The 26408-nt window shown below is 38.6% G+C and overlaps 1 protein-coding gene across 1 annotated transcript; it reads left to right on the top strand.

Annotated features, from left to right (window-relative positions):
* The first annotated feature begins 4364 nt into the window (after positions 1-4364).
* Positions 4365-26147, top strand: LOC122657879. Its single transcript, XM_043852673.1, has 7 exons — positions 4365-4516; positions 4646-4764; positions 16218-16300; positions 23067-23188; positions 24518-24683; positions 25196-25303; positions 25837-26147. Exons 1-7 carry the CDS (start codon positions 4477-4479, stop codon positions 26039-26041), a joined length of 843 nt encoding a protein of 280 aa, XP_043708608.1. The 5' UTR covers positions 4365-4476; the 3' UTR covers positions 26042-26147.
* The last annotated feature ends 261 nt before the right edge of the window (positions 26148-26408 follow it).

Raw genomic sequence — 26408 nt, 5'->3', positions numbered from 1 at the left:
GTCAGCTTCGCAATGGTTCAAACGACACTTAATTCCGAGTTGAAACGAAGAAGTTATGGCCGTTTCCGTAACGACGCGTGAAAATGGTCTGTAGGGGTTTATTTATAATTATTGACAGTCGGATGGGGACAAAGTGAAGCGGAAGTTCGGATTTTAGGGGCCTTAATGCAATTATCAAAAGTTACTTTACTGTACCCGAAAGATTCCATTTGGAAGGCTCTGGACAGTCCAACTTCAACTTGAGATATCTTGGGCTCCCTAACTCCGAATTGGATGAAATTTGGGTCTATTTTGTGTGATTTTTCGAAAGGAACACAATGGTGAGACCTATATAAGCACCCCATGCTCCACGTTTTCTGAAGGACAGAATGGGTATTTTATTTATTCTTGAAGGAATCCTAGTCATCACCCTTACTCTCTCTTTCTTCCAACTTCTCAAGGGCACTTCTGGAATTCTACTTGGGATAGATTTATATTTTCTCATCTATGGAAGGCTGAAAAATCAAAGATGCTTTGATTTTATTGCTTGGAGAAGATATCTACAAAGAAAAGGAAATAAATGTTAGAATTGGAAGTTTATTTTTCTGAAATGAAAGTCATGTAAACAATCTTCATTCTTCTTCTTTCTATTTTTTCTTTTTCTTAGGATTCAAGGCATTGTAAAAGAGGAAAGAGAAGAGAATATTCTTTTTTCTTAGGGAATATTTCTCCTACACTTCCATCTTCTCTCTTCTCCTCTCTTCCACCTATAAATACCCCTTACCTCTCTTGTAAAAATTGGTTCATTCACTTAGTGAAATTTCTTCTCTTCTTCTCCTTCTAATTTGTGATTTTTGGATTTTCTAAGTTCAAGTTTGCTTTTATAATTTTTAGTTAATGGTTATAATAGGTTTAGTTTATGCTTTAATTTCAATTTAAGTCTTCAATTGGGTTGTAATTTCTTAATTCTAGTTTAGGTTTTAAGCCTTCTAGTCTAAGTTCTTAAGTTGATGACAAGACTTGAAGATTTAGAAGAGGAGACCATGGTAAGTTTATGCAAGTATTCAGGTTTTTCATTTACATTCATGCAAGCACATCCAGGTTTTACTATCTAAACTCTCAATCTCATTATCCATCTCCTCTATCTCTTTCTATCTTCTTCTTCTTCCCCCTCTATTTCTTTTATTTTAATTTTATATGGTTGTGGTTTATGGATGCATTTTTATTCCCTTATTTCTTTTTATGTGGTTAGTATGTGTGGCTGCATTTTTATTCCTTTCAATTCGCTTTAGTTTGATAGGTTAGATGCTCATGTGTTAGGACGCCGATTTAATCCCTTAATTTTGTTAGATGCTTATGAGTTAGGATGCATTGATTTTTGTTTATTTAATTAGTTTAATTTAACACTTTAATTTGGTTCACTTTGCATTACTTTTAAGTTAGTTAAATAGAGTGGCGTATATCTCCTCGTGTTCGACCCGTAGCTACGATTGACCCGTACGCTTGCGGTTTTATTTTAACTCAAACAGGTATATTTAATCTTGACATGGGAGTTGTGGATGTTGCTTTCTTTCTCTGGTTTCCATTTTACATTGTGTAATAACTAGTCAATTGGGCTGGTTTAACCTGTATTTGGGCGAGACTGTATTTCTGCAACAACCCAGAATTCAAGGCCATATTGGAACCACAACAATCATTGAAACTTGGCCTACGCCGACCATTGGTGTTGGCGGCAGTGGTGGATTCTTGTTGAATGTTGACCCAAGCCCGCGTACTTGGATAACTTGGGCTAGCCATTGGGGTTTGAGCTTAGTTCAAAAAATTACCTTGAACCAAGGCCGGGCCTTGTTTTTTGGGATTTGGGCCAGGTCTCATCTATACATGACAAAGCCATTTTACTATTATTTGCAAAACTCATTTTTAGCCAATTTTACTCCTATGGGCATCCTAAGGATAAGGAACACTGCTAGGGTCATGAGGAATTTTCAGAGCCATAAAAAATGGGTCATGTAATAATCCAAAACATCTCTATTCATCATCGCCTAGCTTGCTCCAAGGTGTCAAAATGAGGTGTCTACACATAGGGATGTATGCCATTACACGACGTTATTTGATTGAATTAGACTCAAGAAAATTGACTTCTAATTAATCCAAACCATATACAATTCGAATGATTAGAATTAACACATCATTATTCTACGTGGCACAATGAAAATGGGAAACTTATCAAAGCCAGGCGTTCAAATGAGTTTTTAAGATAAATATTGATTGTGAGCGGGTTCCCCATGCCGCTAGTGTGAGAGAATCTTCCAACACCAATGATGATGTAGTAAACCACGTCATCCACATGGACCCTAGATATTCATGGGAGGAAAGAGAAAAGCAATTAAAGGGAAAAAGAAGGTTGCCAGGATGCATGGGCCATGCCCAGACATAGAAAGGGAGAAATGACTATTTCCCCCCCCCCCCAAAAAAAAGAAAAATGAAAATCCCATCCCTGTTGGATGCCACTTGCTCATTGGGTCATTGCCCTTAGTGCTGGTGTAGGGCCACACAGCCTAGCAACAATCCCTCTCCAATAATTTAAAGGGTAAATTACACTACCACCCCTTGAAGTTTGTATTAAATACAGAGCGACCCTCTATGTTTCTAAATTATACAGCCACACCCCTGAGTGGATGGTGTTAAATAATACATTTTAAATACCAACTTTGCCCTCTTCTAAAATAGAAAAACCCTTTTTACTGTTGTCTTCTTCCCCAAATTTGAAGTTGCCTCCATCGTTGACCTACAACTCCACTGCATATGTCATCTCTCCCTCATCTCTTCTCTCTCGGATTTTTTTTCCCCGCTCTCATTTGTTCGCTATTAGCCCTAAATAATCTGCAAACCCAATCTGCTATTCCCTCTACTTTGACCCGTCTAGATGCCCTGATCTTTAGGTCAAACTACGACCGTGAAATTCAATTACCTGAACCTAATTGAAATCCCAGCCAAATCTTCTTCCAATCTCACTTCTCCATCCATCCTCTGAAACTTAATCGGTCATTCACCATCTCCATTTCATAACTGAAATCATCCAATCCCATTCTCTATTTCACAGTCCAAACCAAAACCTCCTATTTTCCTTTTGCCTCTGGACCGACCCACTTCATCTCTTTCCTTCCATTAATTGAACCCTTTAATCCGTCCCCTTCTTCTTCTCTTTCCTTCCACTAACAAGAACCTCAGTCACCGTCTCTCTGATTTTGCTTTCCCACTTTAACTCCCAACAATCATCACCACCGAACCCTCTCCTTCTCTTTTTATATTTCTTCCATTTTCCTTCCACTACATGAGAACACCCCCACCAGACCTCACCTCTTCCCTTCTACTAACCAAAATCTTAATCTGAGAAACTCGTCTTATCATGATTCATGGGGTAAAGTTTTTGATGATAGGCAGGGTAAGGGAATGAAGTCGTAAGAGTAGTAACGATTGCTACAAATTACCGGAAGAGATTTAGTTCTTCTCCAACTCCATGGCGCTTTTAACTTTCGAAGCATTTGATGAGTAAACAATCGCTTGTCTTCTAGCTAATTCCAGTTGAGATTTCCCATCTGAAAACCCTGAAGACTTCGCCCAAGGATATCAGTCATTTGAAGGGTAAGGTTTTTGGTCAGATTCATCAAAGAGGAGAATGAATTTGAATAAAAAAAATTGCAACAGACACTATGCTTCTATAGCAAAGGGTGTGATCAAGAGAAAGAAATAGGGAATGGGCGAGAAACTAATGGAGGTGAAGAATCAAAACTACAGAATGTGAGCGACGAAGATGGAGTAATGAGAGGATGGGAAGGGGAGAGAAGTGGTGAGGGATTCTTCTGTTCTGCGAGGAGTTGCAGGTATTCATTTATACATCTCTGTTCTGCAGAATGTTGAATAAAAAAATTGCAAGAGACACTATGCTTCAATAGCAAAGGGTGTGAACAAGAGAAAGAAAGAGGGAATGGGCGAGAAACTAATGGAGATAGGGAATCAAAACTGCAGAATGTGAGCGACGGAGATGGAGTAATGAGAGGATAGGAAGGGGGGTGATAAGCTCACACCCCTAATAGGGGTTTATTAGTCATTTTATGTCATGAATTATCAACACCTTACCACTTAACAGGAATGATATAACAGAGTGGGGCTGACTATAACAACTAACCAAAACTCAGGGGGTGTGGCTGTATAATTTAGAAACACAAGGGTCGCTCTGTATTTAATACAAACCTCAGGGGGTGACAGTGTAATTTTCCCTAATTTAAAAACTCATGTTTGATTTTTCCCCAAAACTCATATAAGAGGAGGGCTCAATAAAAAAAAAAAAAAAATATAAGAGGAGGGCATAAGGTATCAAACAGTCCGGAATCTGGAGATTCAACTTCTAACTTTAACCTCCAAGAATTTGCTCCACCACTCACCAGGTGGCCTATCTTCCCTTGTCGCGCCCAAGTCGTTGGAAGTCCCACGAGGATGGCTCAGCCTGAATTCCATGAAGGCCAGAGCCTCTCAGGTAAGTAGACTCCGCCTAACTCTGTCATTCTCTAACGAGATTAGCCAATACCCATTAATATATTAAGGCTTATGATGTTCATATGAATTACTTCAACCAGGTAACCCTTTTTTCCAATTTATTTTCCAGTGATTCAACAGCAGAGAGTTATAATACAGAACAAATATGGTGAAAAACTTGTTGGAGTGTTACATGAAACAGGTTCCACGGAGCTTGTAATTTTGTGCCATGGACTTCGATCCTCAAAGGTTAGTAATTGTGATATTGGTAGAAATAATTTTTTTTATTAATTTGTGATATTTATAAGAATACTTTTTATTCTCACCCCATCTCCCTGAAAAACACAGTCACACACAGAGACAAAGAGAAGGAATTTTGTGACTATGCTCTCACCAAGTGCTGTATAACTACATGGAAGGATTGTCTATCAGAATAGGATGTATGAATTAGTGTTGGACATCACTCTATCTTATAACTTTTAAAGAAAATGTTCTGGATATTGGTTTTTGGTTGGGGTCTATGGCATCAAACATTGACCATGGCTCTCTTCTATAACATTCTATTGGTTTGACTTGTGCTTTTTAGCTCAACTACATAAATATTTTTGGGTAAACAGAGGCTCCATTAATAATTAAATGGAAACTGATGTACCAGTTGTTCTGGGACCAAATCTATTATGATATGAATAATAGTTATTGATACAATAGTCTAGTATCTAACTAACAAAAAAAAAAAAAAAGAAAAAAAAAAAAGTATCTGACTAACATTTGTCAATCCCTGCAGAGTTTTGTACTGGTTTCCTCTTTTTTTTTTTTCCTTCTGTCAAACTCTTCAAGTTTGGATTTGAACTCCTTTCTTGACATAGCCTTGCACCTCTCAGTTCCTCCTAATTATTCTTTCTTTCAATATCTTAGCTTGATATGGAACTTGTGTGCAGCCAATTCAACAGAATAAGGAGATCTCATCCATTATTCTACTCTTGAAAGGGAACTAGGTTCTTCTAACCACATATTTTCAAAGCCAAAATGTGTACAGCTTTGTTGAGACGGGTTTCTTTCTCAATAGAATGGGTTTATGAAATGATATCACGCTTCTTAAGGCCTCTGAAACCACTGTATGATCTCTTTTTATCCCAGTCGATGGATGGTAAAAACCTGGGCATCTTCTCCAAGACTGCTCACACCTTTGCCACTCTATTGCCTCTAATTTTTCCCATTGCTGCTCATATCATACATGTCCTAGGATTCCTCTCTCAACATGATTGGAAGATGAATCTGATTCTATCAATCAAACACGTATGATGCAGTTGCTAGCAAAGAGTTCCTCTTAACTTGGGAAACTCTTAGGAAAGAAAAGGCAATTCTATATTTCAACAAATTACATGTGAAAGGAATGGTGATTTTCTCTGAGTCATTATTACAAACATCCTTGGATCAGGATTCTCCATGGACTAACATGCTGCATGTGGCGTAGACTTGTTATAATGAAGCTGTCCCATAGAGAATCAATATGTTCTATAACCTGCACATCCCATGTCTAATGCATCGTATCGGGATTTCCCTTCCTGCCTCCTATTTAAATGAAGGATCAGCTGGCGATCCCCTTCAACTATGAGAAATGTTCTAAATCTCAGGTTTCGACCAGCCCGAAACTGAGATATGGTCGAAACCTGGTACTTTTTCCCAGCCAACTCGAGACTGTGGTTTCGAGGCCCAGAAATGGTTTTTTAGGTTTGGTTTTTGGTACACAGCCTATTTTTGACATTCTGAACATAATGCATGAACTATGTTCGCAAAAAAAAACCTCAAAATGGCACTTGTGGTTATTGATCCAAGTTTTACTACTGTATGCTGAAGGATACACTAAACCTAATACATAAATACTTAGTTCACATAAAGTTAAAGTACAAGAACATTGAATAATACATGTTATCCAAATAAAACATTAAGGTGTTCCTTCTTTCTCAATTCCATGCGGAGTTTCTTGGTGGGTCCAATCCACAAGCTGTGTACCACTGAATATTTCGGAGCCGTTTCTCTGAATGTACCACATATGTATCCCATGACATGCGTTGGGCCCAATTGTTTTGATAGTCCATAACTGCCCATCTATAAGCCCCATCATCAACTTGTATAAGATATCCCAACCTAGGGAAGGGCTCACCATGACTGTAAGAAGTTGGAGCCGACACACATGGCTGGGATGGATACCCGAAGATATTGTCGACACAGGATGATCCAACACCTGACCCATCCCCATATCCATATGTAGCAGCAAATGTAGCATGACCACTCTCATATCCAAATGAACCGGTGCTTTCGAAGGATGGTCCACCAACATATCCTCCATACGGTCCATACCTAACATATGATGTTAATCCGACGCTCTTGAAGCCACTATCATGATGTTGTGAATTTGTGATGGACTAGAGGTCTCTTCTATGAAGGATGACACGTGCCAATGCCTAGATCCTCTAGTTTTTGGGTATAAAACACTATTAACTTTGAGAAGATAGGTTCAAACACTGGATTAAGAGAGTTGATGTAGCTTGTAGATGCACCAAATGAAGAAAACTCTCGAAGAAATCCATACTTTTGAGCCAAACTCCCACTCCTTGTGTCGAAACCACAGAGACAGTGTATGTTTTGATCGAAACTTGTCATTTTATATGCCGGTTTGGGTTGGTTCAACTGGTTTCGACCGAATCCAGTTGAAACCAACCGAAACCCTGTACTTTTTTACACTCCCACCTTGTCTCGGTTTCTTGTGAAACCGATATATCTCGGTGGTTTCGGTTGGTTTCAACTGAGTTCTCTTTCCATGACTATGACTCTCACTTCAAAGAGAATTCCTTCAATTTAAACTCCCAAGCAATTACATATTATCTAATAATTGCAGTTTCATTCTTGTAACAAGATCAGAAACTAACAACCAGCAACCATACAAAAGAAGATTGCTGAGAAGACTAGCAACCGGTAGCTAGGCTTCCCCTCTATGTTCTATTTATAATATTGCTGATTACAAAGAAGATTTTCCTATTTAGAATAGGAAAGTGAATAACAAGCAAACACTAAGTAAGTAAACAACTAGAAACATAAACAAACTAGGAAACTAGGAAAATACAAAGAAGTAAAATTAGCAACTAAACTACTATTCCTACCGCTAGGTACAATTAAAGTCCATGATAGAGGGACTCCCCCTATCATGGTCTAATCCTAACTATCCCATGATTTAACACTCCCCCCGAAGCTGGAGTATACAAGTCACCAATGCCCAAATTGGAACAGCCTTTCTGGAACACAAGACCAACTAGAGGTTTGGTAAAAAGATTGCCAAGCTGATCAGTAGATGATGCAGATTCATCACCAAATAGGGCTTGTTTCATTAGAAATAAGTCTAGCGTTGGGTTACATACATGTTGGGCCTTTGATCCCATGGGTTTCTAATGTAATAGGCCACTTTTCTGGGCCTAAAATAGGGGTACATAGGTTGCATACGGGATTAGCCCAATACTTAGTTTTTATTGTGTGTTTTTATTTGAGCCGGTTTAAATTGGTTGCATCCAATTGGTTCAATTGGTCTAATTTAAGTGAAGTGATCCTATTGGCTATTAGGGAATCTTCTTTATTTTAAGTAGTTTAAGTTGTTTTAAGTCATTAGGACTCTATTTTGAGTCTATTTGAGTTTCCTAGTCAGTTTAAGTTGCCTAATAGGTTAGGGATAAGGTTAGGCCATTCCTTTTTAGTGTCTAAGTCTATTTTTGAGTCTTCTATATAAGTTTGTAAGGGAGGCCAGCATTGGATACGAATTTGATTAATAAAAATTAGCTTTATGCTTGTTGCCTTAGCTCCATCGTGAGTGTGCCTTGTGAGTAATATCAAGGTTGAAGGGATTGGTGGATCTCCAATCGACTCCTTGCATTGTGAAGATCGGGAGGGCTGCTACTTAGCTCCTTGCATTGTGAAGATCGGGAGACCCCATTGTTCATCTTCAAAGTTGTTGCCATTGAAGACCTGTAACAAGTAAGAAATTCTGCAACTATTCTTCTTCCTTCTACAAGGTCACATACAAGGTGATTTTCGTGAGAATTCTGCCCAGCCAAATCTAACCAGTAGAATCTGCTAAAAATTTGATCAAGTCTTCCTCAAACCCTAAGAGAGACTCGATTCAAATTTCAGCACCATCCACCCAGCCGATTGTCTGAAATTACAGTTTTACCCGTCTCTCCTACTTCTACTAGGAAACCTCCATAACTCCAAATCTGTCCATCAGTTTCAAACCAAACTTTCAGCATACATCCCTTACATCATTGTTGACACTCGATCCAAGTTTCAGCCCCAAACTCCCACTCTAACCCCTTCATCTCCTTGCTCCATTAAAACCCAAACCCAAAACCCTAAAATTCAATTCTGCCCAAAATTACAGAATTTCAAAACTCATCCAAATCCTAACCTTTTTATACCATATTGACCCCCTAGACCTGCCCATTAATACCCTATAAACCCCTTTCCCAATATCCAACCCAAACCCTAGGAATTGACCTAAATCCTAGTGCTGTCTATTCGAACCAGCAGCCCCTTTTGTTATTTGATCCTGTTGTTTGGCTCCTAGTAGGTCTCCTACCTATCTAGGACTACATTAGTAGAGGAGACAAATAGAGTAGCAATCAGTTTCTTCATGACAACATCTCTCACAAAATGACAATCAACTTCAATGTGCGTGGTCCGCTCATGAAACATTGGGTTACTTGCAATGTAGATAGATGCTTGGTTGTCACAAAACATTTTTCATGGGTGTAGCAACCGGAAAACCCAACTCTTAAGGTAACACATCAACTCGACTGTAGTATGAGCCATAGCTCGATACTCAGCCTCAGCACTACTTCGAGCCATGGTGGTTTGCTTCATGTTTTGCCAAGTGACAAGATTTCCACCCACAAATGTACAGTATCCTGTGGTGGACTTACGATCACCATTAGCACCAGTCAAGTCGGCATCAGAAAAACCTATTAGATTATAACACTATGGTTAGAGTGATAGACGAGCCCCTTCCCTGCAGCCCCCTTTAGATACTTTAAAATACAACACATTGCCTACTAATTGAACCTGCTTTGGTGAGTCGGTGACTACATGAACTGGCTAATAACACCAACAATAAAGGAAATTCAGGTCTGGTAAAAGTCAAGAAGATAGGCTTCTCTACAAGTCTCCTATACTGATGAACATCTTTGGACTCGTCACCACTACTTGCCCCAAACTTCTGATGTGGGTCCATAGGGGTGTCAATAGGCTTAGATGCAAGCATACTAGTCTTAGATAATAAGTCAAGCACAATTTCCTTTCTGAGGGACTAATCCCTTTCTTGCTTTGTAAAACTTCAAGGCTAAGAAAATACCTACGAGAACCCAAATCTTTTCATCTGAAAATGCTGATGAATATGAGATTTCACCTTTGCAATCCCAGATGCATCGTCTCCAGATATAATAATATCATCCACATATACCACTAACACGATCACCTTAGAATTCTAGTGCCGAACAAACACAAAGTGATCAGAATAGCATTGTGAGAACCCACAACGAGTGATGATAGAGATGTAACTTGTCAAACCAGGTGACTGTTTCAATCCACATATTGCCTTATGAAGTTTGCAGACTAAGTGAGAAATCTCCCCTTGAGCGACATACCTGGGAGGTTGCTGCATATAAACTTCATGTAAATCACCATATAAAAATGCATTTTTGATGTCCATCTGATACAAAGGTCACTACAAATTCACAGTCAAGGATATGAGTACACGAACAGAATTCAAGTGAGAAACATGAGAAAACGTCTCAAAATAATCCAGTCCATATTTCTGTGTATACCCCTTGGCAACCAGACAGGCCTTGAGGCGCTCGACAGAGCTATTTGGGTTGTATTTGATGGTGTACACCTAGCGACACCACACAAGATCTTTACCTGGAGGCAAATCCACTAGAGTCCCTGTCTGTCGGGATAATAGAGCATCCATCTCTGTCTCCATAGCCACTTTTCAGCTAGGATGAGAAAAAGCCTCATGATGATTTTTGGGAATAGAGTTAATAGACAGGGAAAAAACAAAGTTATGCAATGGAGGTTGATGATAAGTAATAGATACATAATTTTCGATGGGATAGGCAGCCATAGATTTTTGAGTGCAAGAGCAGATACCTTTCCGAAGGGCAACTGGTAAGAATCTGTCTTCGAGCCAAAAAAAACTCAACAGCAGTCCACGCACTAACTGGGAGTCTTCTGTCACATTGAACTCTTCTTCTTCTTCTCACCTTCTTTTAATTGAATAGCAACATCAGAAATTATCCAAAGTACTCGGAAAGCAATTTAAGAATTAGAAGTTGCTGAAATCTGTTATGTAACAATAACTTTGAAAGAACTCCATCTTGGTTTGGACTCTCGAATTATTCCAGATTTCAGATTCAATTAGGAATTGAACGCCATCATTATAGCCGTGGACTCTTACTTCCAACTCAATAAATCTTCTAAAGGGAATTTTGGGTTTTACATTCCAACAAAAGAATTGAACTCCATGCTGTAAAAGTGTTTAAATAACCATGCACAAGAGACTCTATCTTGCTTTTGGACTCTATTTCAATCCTTCCTTTTTTTTTGTTTAATAAATATTATCACGTATGATAGTAAGAAGTCATAATCGGATTAGACAAGAGATACTTTACTTTCCAATGAGCTGCCAACTTTCTCACTTCTTCTCATTCTTTCACTCTAAGTCCCTCTCTTCCTTTCGTTCTCTCTCCTACTCACCACAACCATACACTATTCTCTGACCCTTTTTTCTTCTTGTCTCTAACTGCACTCTTCTACTTTCTCTCTCTCTTTTTTTTTTCTACACGTACGACATTACTCTTAACCCCTAATTAATCTCCTATTTTACCTCCTTCCCTTTTCCTTTTAATACCCTATTTAGAGGTTGACCGTACATGCTTCTTTCTTATTTTTCTTAATTTTTTTCTTTTATTTCTTCTTAAAAACATTGTAACTCATCCTTATCTCCTTTTTTCCCCCTAGATTCTCTCATTGAAGCTGATTTTAAGAGGGGTTGTCACACGCACAATGTAACTCTCTCCCCTCTCTTATCTCTTCTTTTATTTCTAAATATCCTCAATCTCCACGATTTTAAGAGCCTTTCCTGTTTTATCTCAACTTCCAAAATCACAAGGAGAAATCTCCCCTCTTCTTGTATGTACAATGTTCCATCCAAGAATTGGGTAGTTAGTTACAAGTGGGGCCCATCCAAGACTAGGAATCATAATAAAATCATTAAATATAAAATTCTCTTAAGTGCTTGTTAAGAGACTTGAAACCTAGACCTCTAAATGATTCAGATTCAAAATCACTGACAAAAAAAAAAGAAAAGTTTACACTGCTAATACACTAGATAATTTCTTCTTACAAGCATGCACTCATCACATCAACCAACTTATAAAATCATCAACTATCTTTTAAGAAAATTAACTCACCTCAAAATCAAGTGATCGCATATCAAAAATCAAGATCCTCAATTGGCCGCCGACTCAGAATCTGCGGCAATTGTGAAAAGTCCAAATTACCCCTGTATTTTGGGCATAGGTATTACAGGGAGATAGACTTGCAACTTGGAATCATGAACTGAAGCTTTGACAAAGACAAATGCCCAGGCGAAGATGCCATTGAAGAGGAGAGGATCCACTTGTAGCAGTAGCAGCAGTACAAGGTCTAGTGCCATCCAAGTAGTAAAGTTTAGCCTGCTCAAGCCTCCCACCAATCGTCCTCCCTGTCTAAAGGTCCTGAAAAACACAATAGGAAGGATAGAAAGTGACAGAACAATCAACTGAGTAAGTTGACTAACAAATAAAAGACTTAATGGTAAGCGAGGAATATTACGGACTGATGACAAGGTCATGGACGGAGTAGGCGAAACTGTACCATGACCTTGCATCATAGTGGAGGATCCATCAGCAAGAATAATTGGAGAAGAATGTTGTACTTTTGATAGAGAAGAAAATAAGTTTGGCTTACCAGTCATATGTGAGGATGCACCAAAGTCAATAATCCACGGAGTAGAGGAGGTGGTGATAAGAAGAGCTAAGTTATCTGAATGTGTTAAAGTGGCTGTTGAGGTGGAGGTAGATGCCTCAAGCTGTTGGAGGTGCTTAAGAATTTGGTTATAATCCTCCCGAGGCACAGAAACAGTGGAAGAAGTCCCAGATAACGATGCAAAGGTGGTGTCATTCGGAGTTACTCTCTTTTAGAGTTATCAGTCATGGCAGTGTTGGCTAACTCATTAGCCCAGTCCAATCGATCATGTTTTGCCCAACATGTGTGTCAGCAGTGTGATTTTGCTTGCCACAGCAGCTACACTGTCGAGAAGAATTGTTAACTGTCCACATGTACTACGGCCACCTGGTCCATGGCCACCACCTCTCCAATGGCCACGGCCTCTGCCAGGAGTGCTAGAACCATGTCCTCGTTCAACAAAAAAGGCTGATCCTTATGAGGAGAAGGATCAGTTTTGGATGTAGTAGATGTGCGCTGAAGATGGGAGAATGTCTCATTTGAGGAAGACATTTTATCACTGGCAAGGAGCTGACTTTTGACTGATTAATATCAGGATGTAAACTGGCTAGAAATTTAGCAACATGAAATTCAGCTCGTTGAATCTTCGATTGCTCCAAATAAGTAGTAAGTGGTTGATGAACTTGGAGCTCTTCAACATTGCCCATGTGTAACTGCGGAGGTATTCATTCAATGACTTGTCACTCTGTTTAAAATTAAACAATTTATCATAAAGCTCATAAGCATGGGAAATATTTTTTTCTGAAAGAAACTTTCCTTCAAATCATTCTAGACTCCTTTGCAGGAGAATGAAACACAATGTTTGCAGCAATAGTGGGATCAATATTATTCCACAACCATATCTTTAGAGTAAAATTTTCTCGCATCCAGTCTTCATAGGCTGCAATAGAAGTGGAATCTTTAGAATCAATATTCAGTTGTGGGGGGGTAGGGGTTCATCAGTGAGATATTTCATCTTCCCCTTGGCATGGATGTAGACTAATACAGGTTGAGAGCACATAGTTAGATACTCCATTCAACTTGATATTGGTGATTTGGACATCAACATTATCCACAGATACTTTAGGATCAGCCATCATGCAAACGGGAAGTATGGGAATCAAATTGAGGATTCAATTAGTAACCAAACACTGTAGTAATACAATCAGGTACCAAATTAACTAGGTTGAAGAGGTCCAGCAGCAATAAAACTCCAAAACAGAAGTCGGCAGCGACACAAGCTCAAAACAGAGCCTTAAACCGCAGATTTTGGCAGATTTCCAAGAACCAGAGATAAGCAGGTTAGAAGTAGCTGAAACTGTAATCGAAGAACCTCTTAGGGTAGCAGAAAAATACCCCAAAATATTAGTCTGATCAAATGGGTGGATCAGAAGTAATTGCAATATCACAAGGTCTTATTTTAAACCAAAAAACTGAATAGCCACAGGTGATCAAGAGAGATTTGATTGCAGAAAATCCAACCAGCAGAATAGCCCCACCTTTGGATTGAGTGGTCCTCTAGGTTAGGATAATAAGCACTGAGAATATCATCAGCATCAGATGGCAGCCTTGGAATTGATTGCAGACATCATTACCTTGAAGAAAAATTACAGAATCTGGAACTGCAAGCACCATATGTTAAGAATCTGATCTCTGGATCAATAACACGTCATGATCATGGTAGTATGAGTAGAAGAGGGCCCTAGTTTTATTTCGTACCATCAATAACTAGGTCAGTAACATGTATATAGGCAGCAAAAATTGCTGCAATTTGAAAACTAACAGAATCCTTTAATGGACTCTCAAACCAGTAAATGATTGAGAAGGTTACTGGTTAATAATGATCTGATACCATTTAAGAATATCAGAAACTAACAACCAACAACCATACAAGGGAGGGAGGAAGGGAGGGAGGGAGAGGCTTTCTATTTATAATATTGCTGACTACAAAGAAGAGTTTCCTTTCTAAATAGGAAAGTGAATAACAGGCAAACACTAAGTAAATGACTAGAAACATAAACAAACTAGGAAAATACAAAGAAGTAAAATTAGCAACTAAGTAAACTACCTACGACAAGGTACAGCAAGAGTCCATGATAAAGGAACTCCCCCTATTGTGTTCCACTCCTAACTATCCCAAGGTTTAACAATTCTGTTTCATCCTTTCACTTCACTGTAGGCATTTCCAATGCCACAAAGACATCATGGTTCCCAAAATGGAGTAATTGTCCATGTCTATTGATGCAGTACTCCTGCATCCCCCACCCCTTCGACTGATTGCAAGTGTACGTGTGGGTACTGCTTCCTGGATTAATCAATAAGCCCCAAAAATAAATCTTTAGATCTAGAGTTGTGAAGGATTTAGTTCTTCCTGTATGATTACTGAACTCAGGGGCCACCTTTTTCAATAAGAAGCATAGTCCAAACAAGTCATCCCCAAAATTCCTAATTATGATGCTCCAATGATCTCCAATCTAGTTTACCCATTCTTTGATTTTTGAAACTCTGGGTGTCAGTTACAACAAATCCTTGTAGTGCAAAATTTTGGAGTAGATTCATAGGGGTTGAGTCCCATTTGTCGAAGTTGTCACAGGTTTTCCACCAGGGTACATTCCTGTGGCCTTTCCTTGACATGGCTAGAGCCACAATTTCTCTTGCTTACTCCAGTTAAAGATGTCACTATGAACACCTTTAGGTGTTGTGGTCCTCATTCCTTTTTGTAATGGACTCTCACCCTCTCTAGTCTTTGTATCTTGACCAGCCATTCAAAGCTTCATTACTCTGAAGCAGACTCTTCTTCTGAGTCCATTTCACCATGTGGTTCCTACAATGTAACCTCTTGATCAAGGGGAGGGTCCATACTTTGGGACTTAGGTTCTGGAAGTTTCACCATCCACTGAAAATCTAGCTATTCTCTAATTCTTGAACCAGAAATCTCATCACTAGCGCATTCTGAACTTCTAAATCTAATGAAAACATACCTATCACTTTCCTGTATCCTCTTTCTGTTTGTGAAATCATCTCTATCACTTTCTGTTATTCTCTTTCTGTTTGTCTCCTTGATGGAGATCTTGGACCTGCAACTTTTGTCTCTGGCTCTCGAATTTACTAGAATACTAGATCCTAAATCCTCTCTTTCAAACCTTGAACATGAAGTATGGTGCTATTTCTCTTGATCCTTAACTTTCTGATAAGATCCTACATCAGTGAGTGTTTTGTCATCCAAGACCCATTATGATTTTCATTTGCCTTTCTTTTTTTCTATTTTAGATCAAGAACTGCCATAGTCAATATTCTGCTCAGATGTTTGCATTGTCATTGATCTGTTATTAAACATTCTCCATAGAAGAAAAATTTCCAAGTGTATTTATGTTAAGAAATGACCTTCTGTAATCAACGAAAAATCTGTCTTGGCTAGTGTTGGCATACATTTCATATTTTAAATGGCCAAACTTAGTTTATTTATTTATTTTTTGTTTTTCAAATTCTTGCCCATTATTTATTTCATTAACTTCCACAAATATCAGTTAGTTCTATCCTGTATCACATACTCTTCTGCTTATAGAAGATAATGCATGTCTTTGGTTGGTTGATGACTTGGGTGATATGCATAGGAATGCAAAATTTTCAAGAATCTTGCTGCTGCTTTAGAGAAAGAAGGAATCAGTGTCTTCCGCTTTGACTTTCCAGGGAATGGGTAAACTTAAAAGCAAAACTCTCCAATTTTTCGTTGAGAATATTATCTGTCCCTGCTGCACTGTGATTCTTTCATCTTTAAATATGGATATTGACGCTGTAAAGAGTCGTCTCTCACTCACTGTAGGGAGAACTTACATAGTTCGTACTTGGACTAGAGACATCATTGTACCCCCCTCCCCATTTATTATTTCTAGCATATGGGACATTTAAAAAGAGCTAAGATGGTCTGCTATGTCATACACTGATACACACTCCAAGCTTGTCATCTGGTATACTTTTCAAGTTAAAGCTATATCAATTGTTTAAGATATCTTTTTTTTTCTGGAGGTTCTGTCTTGATTGTCTCTTTTTTCATCTTATTCATCTTCTCTTTAAAATTGCATTCGTTCGACTATTTTAGCATCAAGATTTAAAAACCAGTCGAGTTCTTGACCTCACATTGGTGAGTGGAGCATGTTGTCGTTCTCTCTAAATGTACAATGATATGAATGTGGCTGGTTCAAAATCGTTGCAGAAATGGAGCATGTATTTATGTCCAAAAATTCACTATCAGAGAATGGTGATTAAGAATACTACCAATCTACCATTGTACACTACAAATGCAAAGTTAGAAGAAACCCACCAATTTCCATAACCAAGCATATTAGTGCCGCACAAATGTTGATGCTGATGTTGGTATACAAAGATGCAGTGAATCTAAAAAGTGTGATTCATTAGGCATTCACATGCTTGGATGCTTGTATGTAGTCCCCAAAACTTTGAGCTCCTAATGCATGTGCATCGACTTTTTTCTTAAAACAGAAAAAAGATAAAAAGATGTCTCCTGTTCTTCTTCCTGACCATTACCAATAATATTTATGTCTTGGATTTCATATGTATAAAATTATTACTATTCTATTGTATATTGCTATTATCATTATTATAATGTGTGGGGCAGAATGTTGGGCAGTTAAGAAGTGTCATAATGAGAAGCTATGTGTAGCAGAGATGAGGATGTTAAGATGGATGAATGGAAAAACAAGGGAGGATAAAGTAAGGAATGATTGTATCAGAGTTGACTTGGGAGTTGCTCCGATCAATGACAAGCTCCGAGAGAGTCGTTTGAGGTGGTATGGTCATGTTCAACGGAGGCCTAGGGACGCCCCAGTAAGGAGGACTGACATGATTCTGATTGAAGGAGCTAAAAGAGCAAGGGGCAGGCCTAAAATGACCATAGGAGAAGTTGTGAGGAAGGACATGCATAGTCTTGGTCTTGTACAATGTATGACCACAGATAGAGCCTATTGGAGGGCAAGGATCCATGTAACAAACCCTATTTAGCTGAGATGCTCCTGACTTGCTGGGCTGTGCCTCTTTCCTCTTACTTTAATCCGTTACCTTTGTCTTTCACTTTTCTTTTATTTTCCATCGTTCATTTGTCATTTCCATTTTTAACTTCTCATCTCATTTCCCATCACTCTTGTACATCTCTTCTTTCCCTTATTTTTGTCTAGACCTCAGTTTTACCTACTTTGTTTGATTGGATCCATATAGCCGCCCCCCTTAAGTTGGGATAAATCTGAGTTTGTTGTTGTTGTATTAAATTGATTATTGATATTTTACATGAGAAAAAAAATTTCAAGAGAAATTGTATAATTTTCCAAATCCAGAAATTAGACGGAATTCTATGATTCCTCCTTGAGGCATATACTTTTATGCATACCTCCTCTGGTTGATCCACACCATACTGTACTCTCGCAAGATGATATACATTAGTTAATGGTCTGCCTTCTGCTGTGCACAAAGTACCAATGTTTGTGTGTATGGATGTCCATGCATTTATGTGATCTTGATGTGTGCATGTGCATGTGCATGTGTGTGCATGACTGATATAGTTGACATTAGTGTTGAACACATGAGATGCATAAGAGGAAAGACTAGGAAGGATATTGTTGTAGATATTGAACTTGGGCTGTCACTAAGGAGGGGGGGGGGGTTGAATCAGTGACAAGGGTCTCACAAAACTTTTCTCAACTTAGGGGGATTCTCACATGTTGAGCCGGCAATCACACACCATATAATTCTCACAACTACATACAAAACACAAATCGCAAAGAGGGCAAGCCATAACACACAACACCAATTATATGTGGTTCACCAAGATGGCTACGTCCACAATGTAAATGGTTTCTTGGGATACAACCCAAATCAAGCCTGGGTATAATGCACAATAAATTTTTAGTTCACACATCGCAAGGAGCACCGACACCCAATTTACGTAGCACACACTATAAAGGATCACCCACCTCCAACTTTATGTGGCACCCATCACAAAGGAGCTATAACCCCTATATCAACCACCCATTTTATAGTTACAATGATATAAACCTAATGCCATATGCGCCTACAATATGCTCAGAATACCAATTATGTCATTTTATCAAATCACCTTGCCTACAGTCCAAAACACATATACATATGGATAAGGAGATTACGTACAATCAATGATGTATCTCCTTCTCTTCCTTCACTCATAATCTTCACCTCAACACCTTTGGAGCTTCAATCACCGTTCTTGAGCAAATTTAATCCTCCTTATGTCTTCCTCACAAACCCTATGTTTGTTTGGTAGCTTTTCTTCTCCCGTTCTTCACAAATCACAACCCTTGATGAACTCGTGTTAGAGTTATATATTAAGGGTACTTTGGGAATTAGTTTATTTACTTATTGTCTTACATTGTATTTGTCTTTTTTCACCTCCCTGGGGAGTTGTATGTAATTCCATATATTGTGTTAGTGAAGTAATATAGGTGTGGTAGAGATCATTTTCTCTAACACATAACATTCTACCATCATCTCTCTTCTTCTTTTTCAACCTTCGACTCTCATCTCTCTCCTTATTCTCTTACAATCTTTAACTTCCAACTTGGTATCAGAGCACACTTTGTTGGTTTGAGAGTCGAGTTACTTTCTCGTTCCTTTTTTTCCTCTCTTTGGTACCCTAGGTTACAAATGGGTTCCAAGGAAGGGACTATTATGTGAAATGTTTCAAGAAACCTTGTAAGTAGCATGAATGAGGACCATGGAGACACCAAGAGAAGATCTCATTTGAAGAAATAGGCACTCGGAGCTCAAATCAAGCAAAACCAGCCAAGCACCAATTTACCGCCAGTTTTTTAGTGATTTCTCTCTCTCTCTCTCTCTCTCATCTGGCTAGTATTGGAGCTAGAGTTGGACTCTTTTGGATCGCCCTAGGGTATACTTCAATCCCCCCATGGTCTTGTTCTGTGAATTTTAGAGTTGTTACTCCTATAGTTGTCATGGCGTCGCCATGGCGTCCTGGCGCTGGGAGAGGTGGCATATCGAGCTACGCCATGGTGGATGTAAATATATCTTTCGATATGGCTTCCATGGCGACGCCATGGTGTCGCCATGGACGCCATACCATGATATGTTGGCATATCGGTCGATATTTGTACATATAAAAGTTAGATTTAAATTTTTTTTTTTGAAACCATTTAATAGCTTAGATGCTTTGCTCCAAATCACACACACTGAAGAAAGACTTGCTATCAAGCTTCAGTAAACAGGTTAGCCTATCATTTGATTTTTACTATTGCTTTCAATTATTTGACAGGTTAATCTCTATTTTCAATTTTTCATACTTTCATATACACTAATGGATATTAGTTACACTTTCATGAATTAAACCATAGTGGCATAGTATATTAGTAGTAGTGTAGTACACTTTCATGTTGATTTTTGATGTTATAGGACATATATTATAGCATACTAAATGACATTAAAAATACAGAAAATAAAAAATTAAACATGGTCGACATGCTCGCCATGTCGATATATCGACGTGACACCCTTCCACTGACTTGGATCGCCGTGACGCCGTGACAACTATGGTTACTCCACAACTCATTTTTCTCTTGGATTCTATGGTACCACCAGTCCCAATTTTTCTCTGTTTTTCTCGTGATGTGGGTATGTGATGCTTCCAGCTGCTTTGTATTGGTAAGGTCTGTTGTTTAAGCCTCTCAAGTTGTTGTGTGATGAAGCTATGCCTTGAAGAATGTGGTTGAGTTGAATTTCTTTGAGTTGTTTGCCTTGTTTGCTTGCTGGACTTTGTTTCCCAGTGTTGGAAAGGAATTTTTGGGTTTAGAATATACTCCCCATTTGACTTTGGGTGTTACCCCTACTTTGCAAGTGTGTTTCTTCATCATGTTTGGGATCAATGAATCAATAGAGGTTGTTTCGAGTAGTGCTCCTCCTACTTAGATGGTGTATGACAACCCAAATTTCAGATTTCCATTGTGAAGTTGGAGTGTTGGACAATACCAACTACTTGGACTGGGCTCATTCTGGGAAGCTAGAGTATGTTATAGGAACCGTAAAAACCCCAATCCAAATGACCCAACGTATCCGAAATGGGAGACTAAGAACTCTACAGTTATGACTTGGCTCATCTTCTTTATGAAGCCAAAGATTGGGAGGAGATTTATGAGAAAGGAAACTGCCAAGATATCTAGGATAGTGTTTCCGGGTTGGTGACTCGGCTAAGGTGTATCAACTTCTCTAGAAGATAATTACAATGAAGCAAGGGGATAGACCTATTTTTTAATTTTATAATACTGTCATTGGTCTCTGGGAAGAGTATGATCATTATAGGGATCTTCAACTATCCAACCCGGAAGATGAAGTTAAGGTTGACCGAACTCTTGAGAAGGAGTGTGTTCTTATTCTTCTTGGTGGCTTGAACCCAGAGTATGAACCTATCTGTATACAAATCTTAGGCCGGTCTCCTCTTCCATCCCTAGATGAGGTGTGTAGTATTTTGCACAGTGAGGAGACTTGTAGGGTAGCCATGGAACCTACTTCCTCTCTTGAGCCGTCTGTTCTTTCTTCTAGTTTCCATAAGGATTAGTGTGGTGGTGGTAAGAGGCCAAGGCCACACCGTGGAGATGACAGAGATAGGCCTAGATGTAACCATTGTGGGAATCCTCGGCACACTAGAGAGAGGTGCTGGGTTCTTTATGACCGTCCCTTGGTACACATGGTGGATCTATTGGTACGCGTGGTGGCCATAGAGGGGGAGCTAGAACACATTATGTGATGACTGAGACTAATACTATGGAGTACCCACCTAGCATACACGCTGATTCCAGCTCCCTCACTAGGGAGGATATTGCAGCATTCCGTAGGGTCATGTCACAACTGGCTAGCTCACCTTCTATACCTACAGTGCCAGATTCCTCATCTTTCGCTTTGCAGGTCTCCACATCTACTCCTACCACAGGCCCATCTTGGTTCATTGATCTGGTGCCATTGACCACATGGCTAGTACGTCCCACTATTATGATTCCAACTCTATTTGTTCTGGTAGGGATAAGGTTAGGGTGGCTGATGGCTCCCTTTCCTCCATTTCTGGTAAGGGCAGTATTCCTGTTATATCTTCCATTTCCCTTGATTCCGTTCTTCATGTCCCTAACTTTGCCACCAATCTTTTATTTGTGAGTCACTTAACTAAATCTTTGAATTGTTGTGTCACTTTTTTCCCTTCTCACTATATTTTTCAGGATTTGGTGACGAAGAGGATTATTGGCAGTGGACATGAGGAAAAAGGGCTTTATCTTCTTAAACTTCGACCACCTTTTTTGCTGACAACTCAGTCTTATGTGTGTGGACGGAGTGACAGTTCTATGGATTCTATAATGCTATGGCATCAACGCCTTGGCCATCCATCTTTTGTTGTAATGAGCAAACAATTATCTCATTTATTTTCTTCTTCCCATGTCTTTCAATGTGAACCATGTATGTTTGCCAAACATTGTCGTTCGTCTTATCCATATCATTGTAACAGATCTACTGTTCCTTTTCATATTGTGAATACTGATGTTTGAGGATCCTCTCCTACTACCTCTTTATTTGGTTATCGCTATTTTGTTTCATTTGTGATGATTATTTCCGTATTACTTGGACTATTCTGATGAAACATAAGAGTGACTTTTCATTCTCAGCAATTGCATGCCTGTTCTGAATGACTTTTTCATTTAGCACTTGTAGAATCTCCCTCGCCAATTGGCCTAGAGATGGCCCCTAATGCTCATCCACCTCAATCTAATTGCAGCCCCAATTCTCGATTGTCTTTGACTCCCTAATGAACTACCATCTGCATTATAGCTTTTTCATGCCTTATGCCAGGGGTGGGGGTGGGGAGAAAAAATGGTATGCATTGTACTTTGTACATCAACTTGTCAAGTGAAACAGACCTGTTCTATTAGAGTGCAATGCAAGCTTTTGCATGGTGGGGAAATGACTTTTCTGATAATCCATGTGTTCGCATCAATTTTCTTCAATTAATGATTTTGGTTTCTAATCATGTTCGACAGTCCAAAAAGAAATTTGAAAATGAATACATAAAGGAAATGAAACAATAATTGTAAGTTAAAGTGGTAGTTTTTGTACAGGTTCCTGTATGATTTATGGTTCTGCTGCAGTAATGATATACTGGGCTAGTAGTTTCCTAACCATGTAATAATTTATATTTTAAGGCTGCATACATTATGACCCCGCAGTAGCGGGAGCCTCGTGCGCTGGGTACACCCTTAATATTTAGTGCAAGAGAAACTAAGCAATTCGGTTTCATGGAATGCATTTTTTTTGCGTAGCTTTATTCTTTTTAAGTTATCCAGTTACTGTGTTTTTAGTTATCTTCTACATGTTACTAGAAATTGGCGAACATAAAATACACAAACTGATTATGCTCCAACTTTCAGGGAAAGTGAAGGTTCATTTGAGTTTGGTAACTATCGCAGAGAGGCTGAGGACTTGCATGCTGTAGTCCTACATTTTTCTGGGGCTAAACGTGTAATCAGTGCAGTACTCGGCCATAGTAAAGGTATTGTCTTATTTTGGCTATTTGTTAATTTGTGCAATCCTATCCACAAAAGGTGAAAAAGTGAAAGGTTAGAAGTTTTGTATATCTCAGGAGGGTTTGATGGTTCTTTTAAATCATACAAATCTGAAAGAGCAAAGTTTTAAATGTAATTCAACATCATGAGCTACATTTTATGTGAGTAATGAGGTGACTAATATTTTTAACTGAAATCATAATTGTTGGTGCACAAAGTATTGCCAATTCAGATCCTAAGAGATCCTGGAAGTCTTCTTTTGACTTTAACTTGTTATCATTTTAGACCGTCCAACATCCATACCGATTTATTATATTTTGATGGCTCTGCTGATGATAAGCAATGTGATCTTGATATCCTCTTCCACAGTGTTTCAAGGAGGTCATCTGCCTATCTAACCTCTGTTAGAAACTTTGGATCTGAATCCACTTTACCCATTTTTACCTTTATTGCCCCTCATTGCAAAGCTGATCCTTTCAAAAGGATATGCATGGGCTCTTCTTTTCATGGTTTGAAAGAAAATCTTTCCCCTGCAGCTTTTATTTATTTCGCTGGTTTTTAAGTCTTGTGTAAGTGGTTTTCATTTCACAGTGCACACTTTTTTTTGGGGGTGGGGGGGGGGGGGGAGAATGCCACATTCCCACAACTTTGCATTTCAGTTCGCATCATAATCTATTTCGTAAACGTGAATGATAAAACTGTTGGAACCTTGTTTTGAAACACTTGACGAGACATTTAGTTCAACAGACAAAATTTAATCCCCTGCTCAAATCCCCCTCCCGCCAACCTCCCCCAAAAGAAAAAGAAAAAAAAAACACCTTTTGTATTAGTCTAATGCATGCCAGATATGGGGTTTATGCTCCAAGAGAGAAATTTTCTGTCATTAAAAAAAAAAAAAATTAGGGTTAATAATCTCTCTTGTACATTTACAATTACCTTCTTCATGAATCAAGAGACTTATCATTAGTCATCTGATATGGACTCTGTACAGCCTATCAATTGGACGGGGGGGATTTCCTTCCTATTCATTGATTTTAATATTTTCATTTCATATTGAGTAGATGCGATCCCATCCATTTTTTTGTGTCTGACAAATCATTTTTAGTTGTCCTCAGTATGGTAGCTAATTTTGGAAGTCCATTGCAATCATAGTTGTCATGGAATCTAGGCGATCGAAGGAGTTGAAGGGGGCCTGGATGTCAAGGCAACACCAACAAGGCACCTAGGCGACGCCTTGACAACTATGATTGCAATAACAAATTTATTAATGGTTAATCCTGATTCATTCTATCTGTTGCTGAAAATGGTCATTGTAGGAGGAAATGTTGTACTCCTATATGCTTCTAGCTACACTGATGTCCGTACGGTTGTCAATGCTTCTGGGCGGTTTAATCTGGAGAGAGGTATTGAGAGTAACCTGGGTAAAGATTTCATGCAAAGAATCAAGAAAGATGGATTCATCGATGTTAAGGATAATACAGGTAAGTTCCAACTTATATTAACAACTACATGATTATGGTTTACGCCATCCCAATACTTCAGAAGTTAATCCTAGATAGGCTGACTACTTTGCACTAAACATTAGGTGTCGTTCTTGATAATTGATATGATTATTTTTCCTTCTCAATATGTTCAGTTGAGAATCATCTTTCTCCACATCCTGCTGGAAATTTCCTCCTTGTCTAGGTTTCGTTCTTCGTATTAAATCTCTCTCTCTCCCAATGCTAAGCAGAATTTTCAAAATGCATGATCTTGTGTGATCAAGCAACAAATTAGATGCAATTTGTGCTACTTTTTTTGGGTGCTAGAGTGCTGGGGGAATGGCGTTACAGATCTTTCAATGCATTGTTTGCTGATTTTTTCAATTTTCTTCTGTTTTCCTAGCATCAATTACAGAAACTATGAATAAGCCTGTTTATTATGAATCCTTAATTCTCATCTAGTACAGAAATTATTTGTAGATTTTGTACACTTGGTTCTTTTCATTCTTGACCCAAATTTAATTATTTGGCAGGGGAGTACCGAGTGACAGAAAAAAGTCTGATGGATCGCCTGAACATTGATATGCATGCGGCATGCCTTTCAATTCAAAAAGACTGCAGGTTAGAGTACACTAAATATGGCAGTGCTGATGTTGTTTGACTATGTGTGGCGTGTGTTAACAATTGATACTATTATATATTTATTTCCATTGGAAACTGTGTCAAAGAAGCAGTTTTCTAACAAATCATGCAATGGTCAAGCTCTTTCCTTTAAAAAAAAATCCTATGCTCTCCTTTATGACCTAATTTTTCTGTTAACTTGATTTTACTTTCTGAACACCTCCCACAAGACACTGTCGAGCTTCACCATGCGATTAACCATGTACAAGGAATGTTATCACTCTTGTACATCATTGGAAGGACAAGCGTAATTTAGATTTTACTACAAACATGCTCAGCTTAGAATATTTGAGATCAGAAGTTCTCATATTGGAAATGCAGCTGGTTACTTTCACAAGTTTCATCAAAAAAATAATTTAAGAAATGATCTTATATTTTAATTGTTAGTGTTATTTTTTAATTTTTCTTCTGTTTCATTCTATTTTTGGATGGGATGGGTGGATATAATTTAACTTCGCTTAATACACCTACAGGGTCTTGACTGTTCATGGTTCTAAGGACGAAGTTATTCCTGTTGAAGATGCTCTGGAGTTTGCCAAGGTTATACCAAACCACAAACTGCAGATTGTAGAAGGAGCTGATCATGGATATAATGCACATCAAGCTGACTTAACTTCAATTGTGTTGGAGTTCATAATGGCTGGGATCCAGCAAGAGAAGGATATGTCTAAAATCTAAATAGGTATCATCATTCCCAAGAGCAGATAATGTTATCTATTCATGGTTTTGATGTGGCTTCAATGTTATTAGAATTATCAAACCAGGTAGCATTTTAAGCAAAGTGCTAATGGGTACAAATCTTTTTTTTGAACCAGAAGCCAGATTTTTGCTATTTATAAGTTGAGTCACCAATTACTACAGGTGGAAGATGCCAATAAACCAAGAGGCACTTAAAACAGTCTATATTGGACTGACTGAGGCCATGATGCAGCCTCACCAGTTGGCTTTTAAGTCACATTCTTCACTTATTAGTAGCAATGGAGGGTTATGGATTTGGGTATTGAAAATCCTCATGCTGTATTGAACATTATTATTATGGATTAGG

Source organism: Telopea speciosissima, chromosome 4, assembly GCF_018873765.1.
Source record: "Telopea speciosissima isolate NSW1024214 ecotype Mountain lineage chromosome 4, Tspe_v1, whole genome shotgun sequence".
Lineage (NCBI taxonomy): Eukaryota > Viridiplantae > Streptophyta > Magnoliopsida > Proteales > Proteaceae > Telopea > Telopea speciosissima.
The sequence above is the reverse complement of the archived record's forward strand: the minus strand, read 5'-3'. Positions and strand labels throughout refer to the sequence as shown.

Excerpts from the sequence above, each read along its gene's own strand:
- LOC122657879 (XM_043852673.1), top strand. The coding sequence starts at position 4,477 with ATGGCTCAGCCTGAATTCCATGAAGGCCAGAGCCTCTCAG. Across the intron at positions 24,684-25,195 it reads GATGTTAAGGATAATACAGG|CAAATTTAATTATTTGGCAG; the intron begins TAAGTTCCAACT and ends TCATTCTTGACC. Across the intron at positions 25,304-25,836 it reads TCAATTCAAAAAGACTGCAG|GGTCTTGACTGTTCATGGTT; the intron begins GTTAGAGTACAC and ends ATACACCTACAG.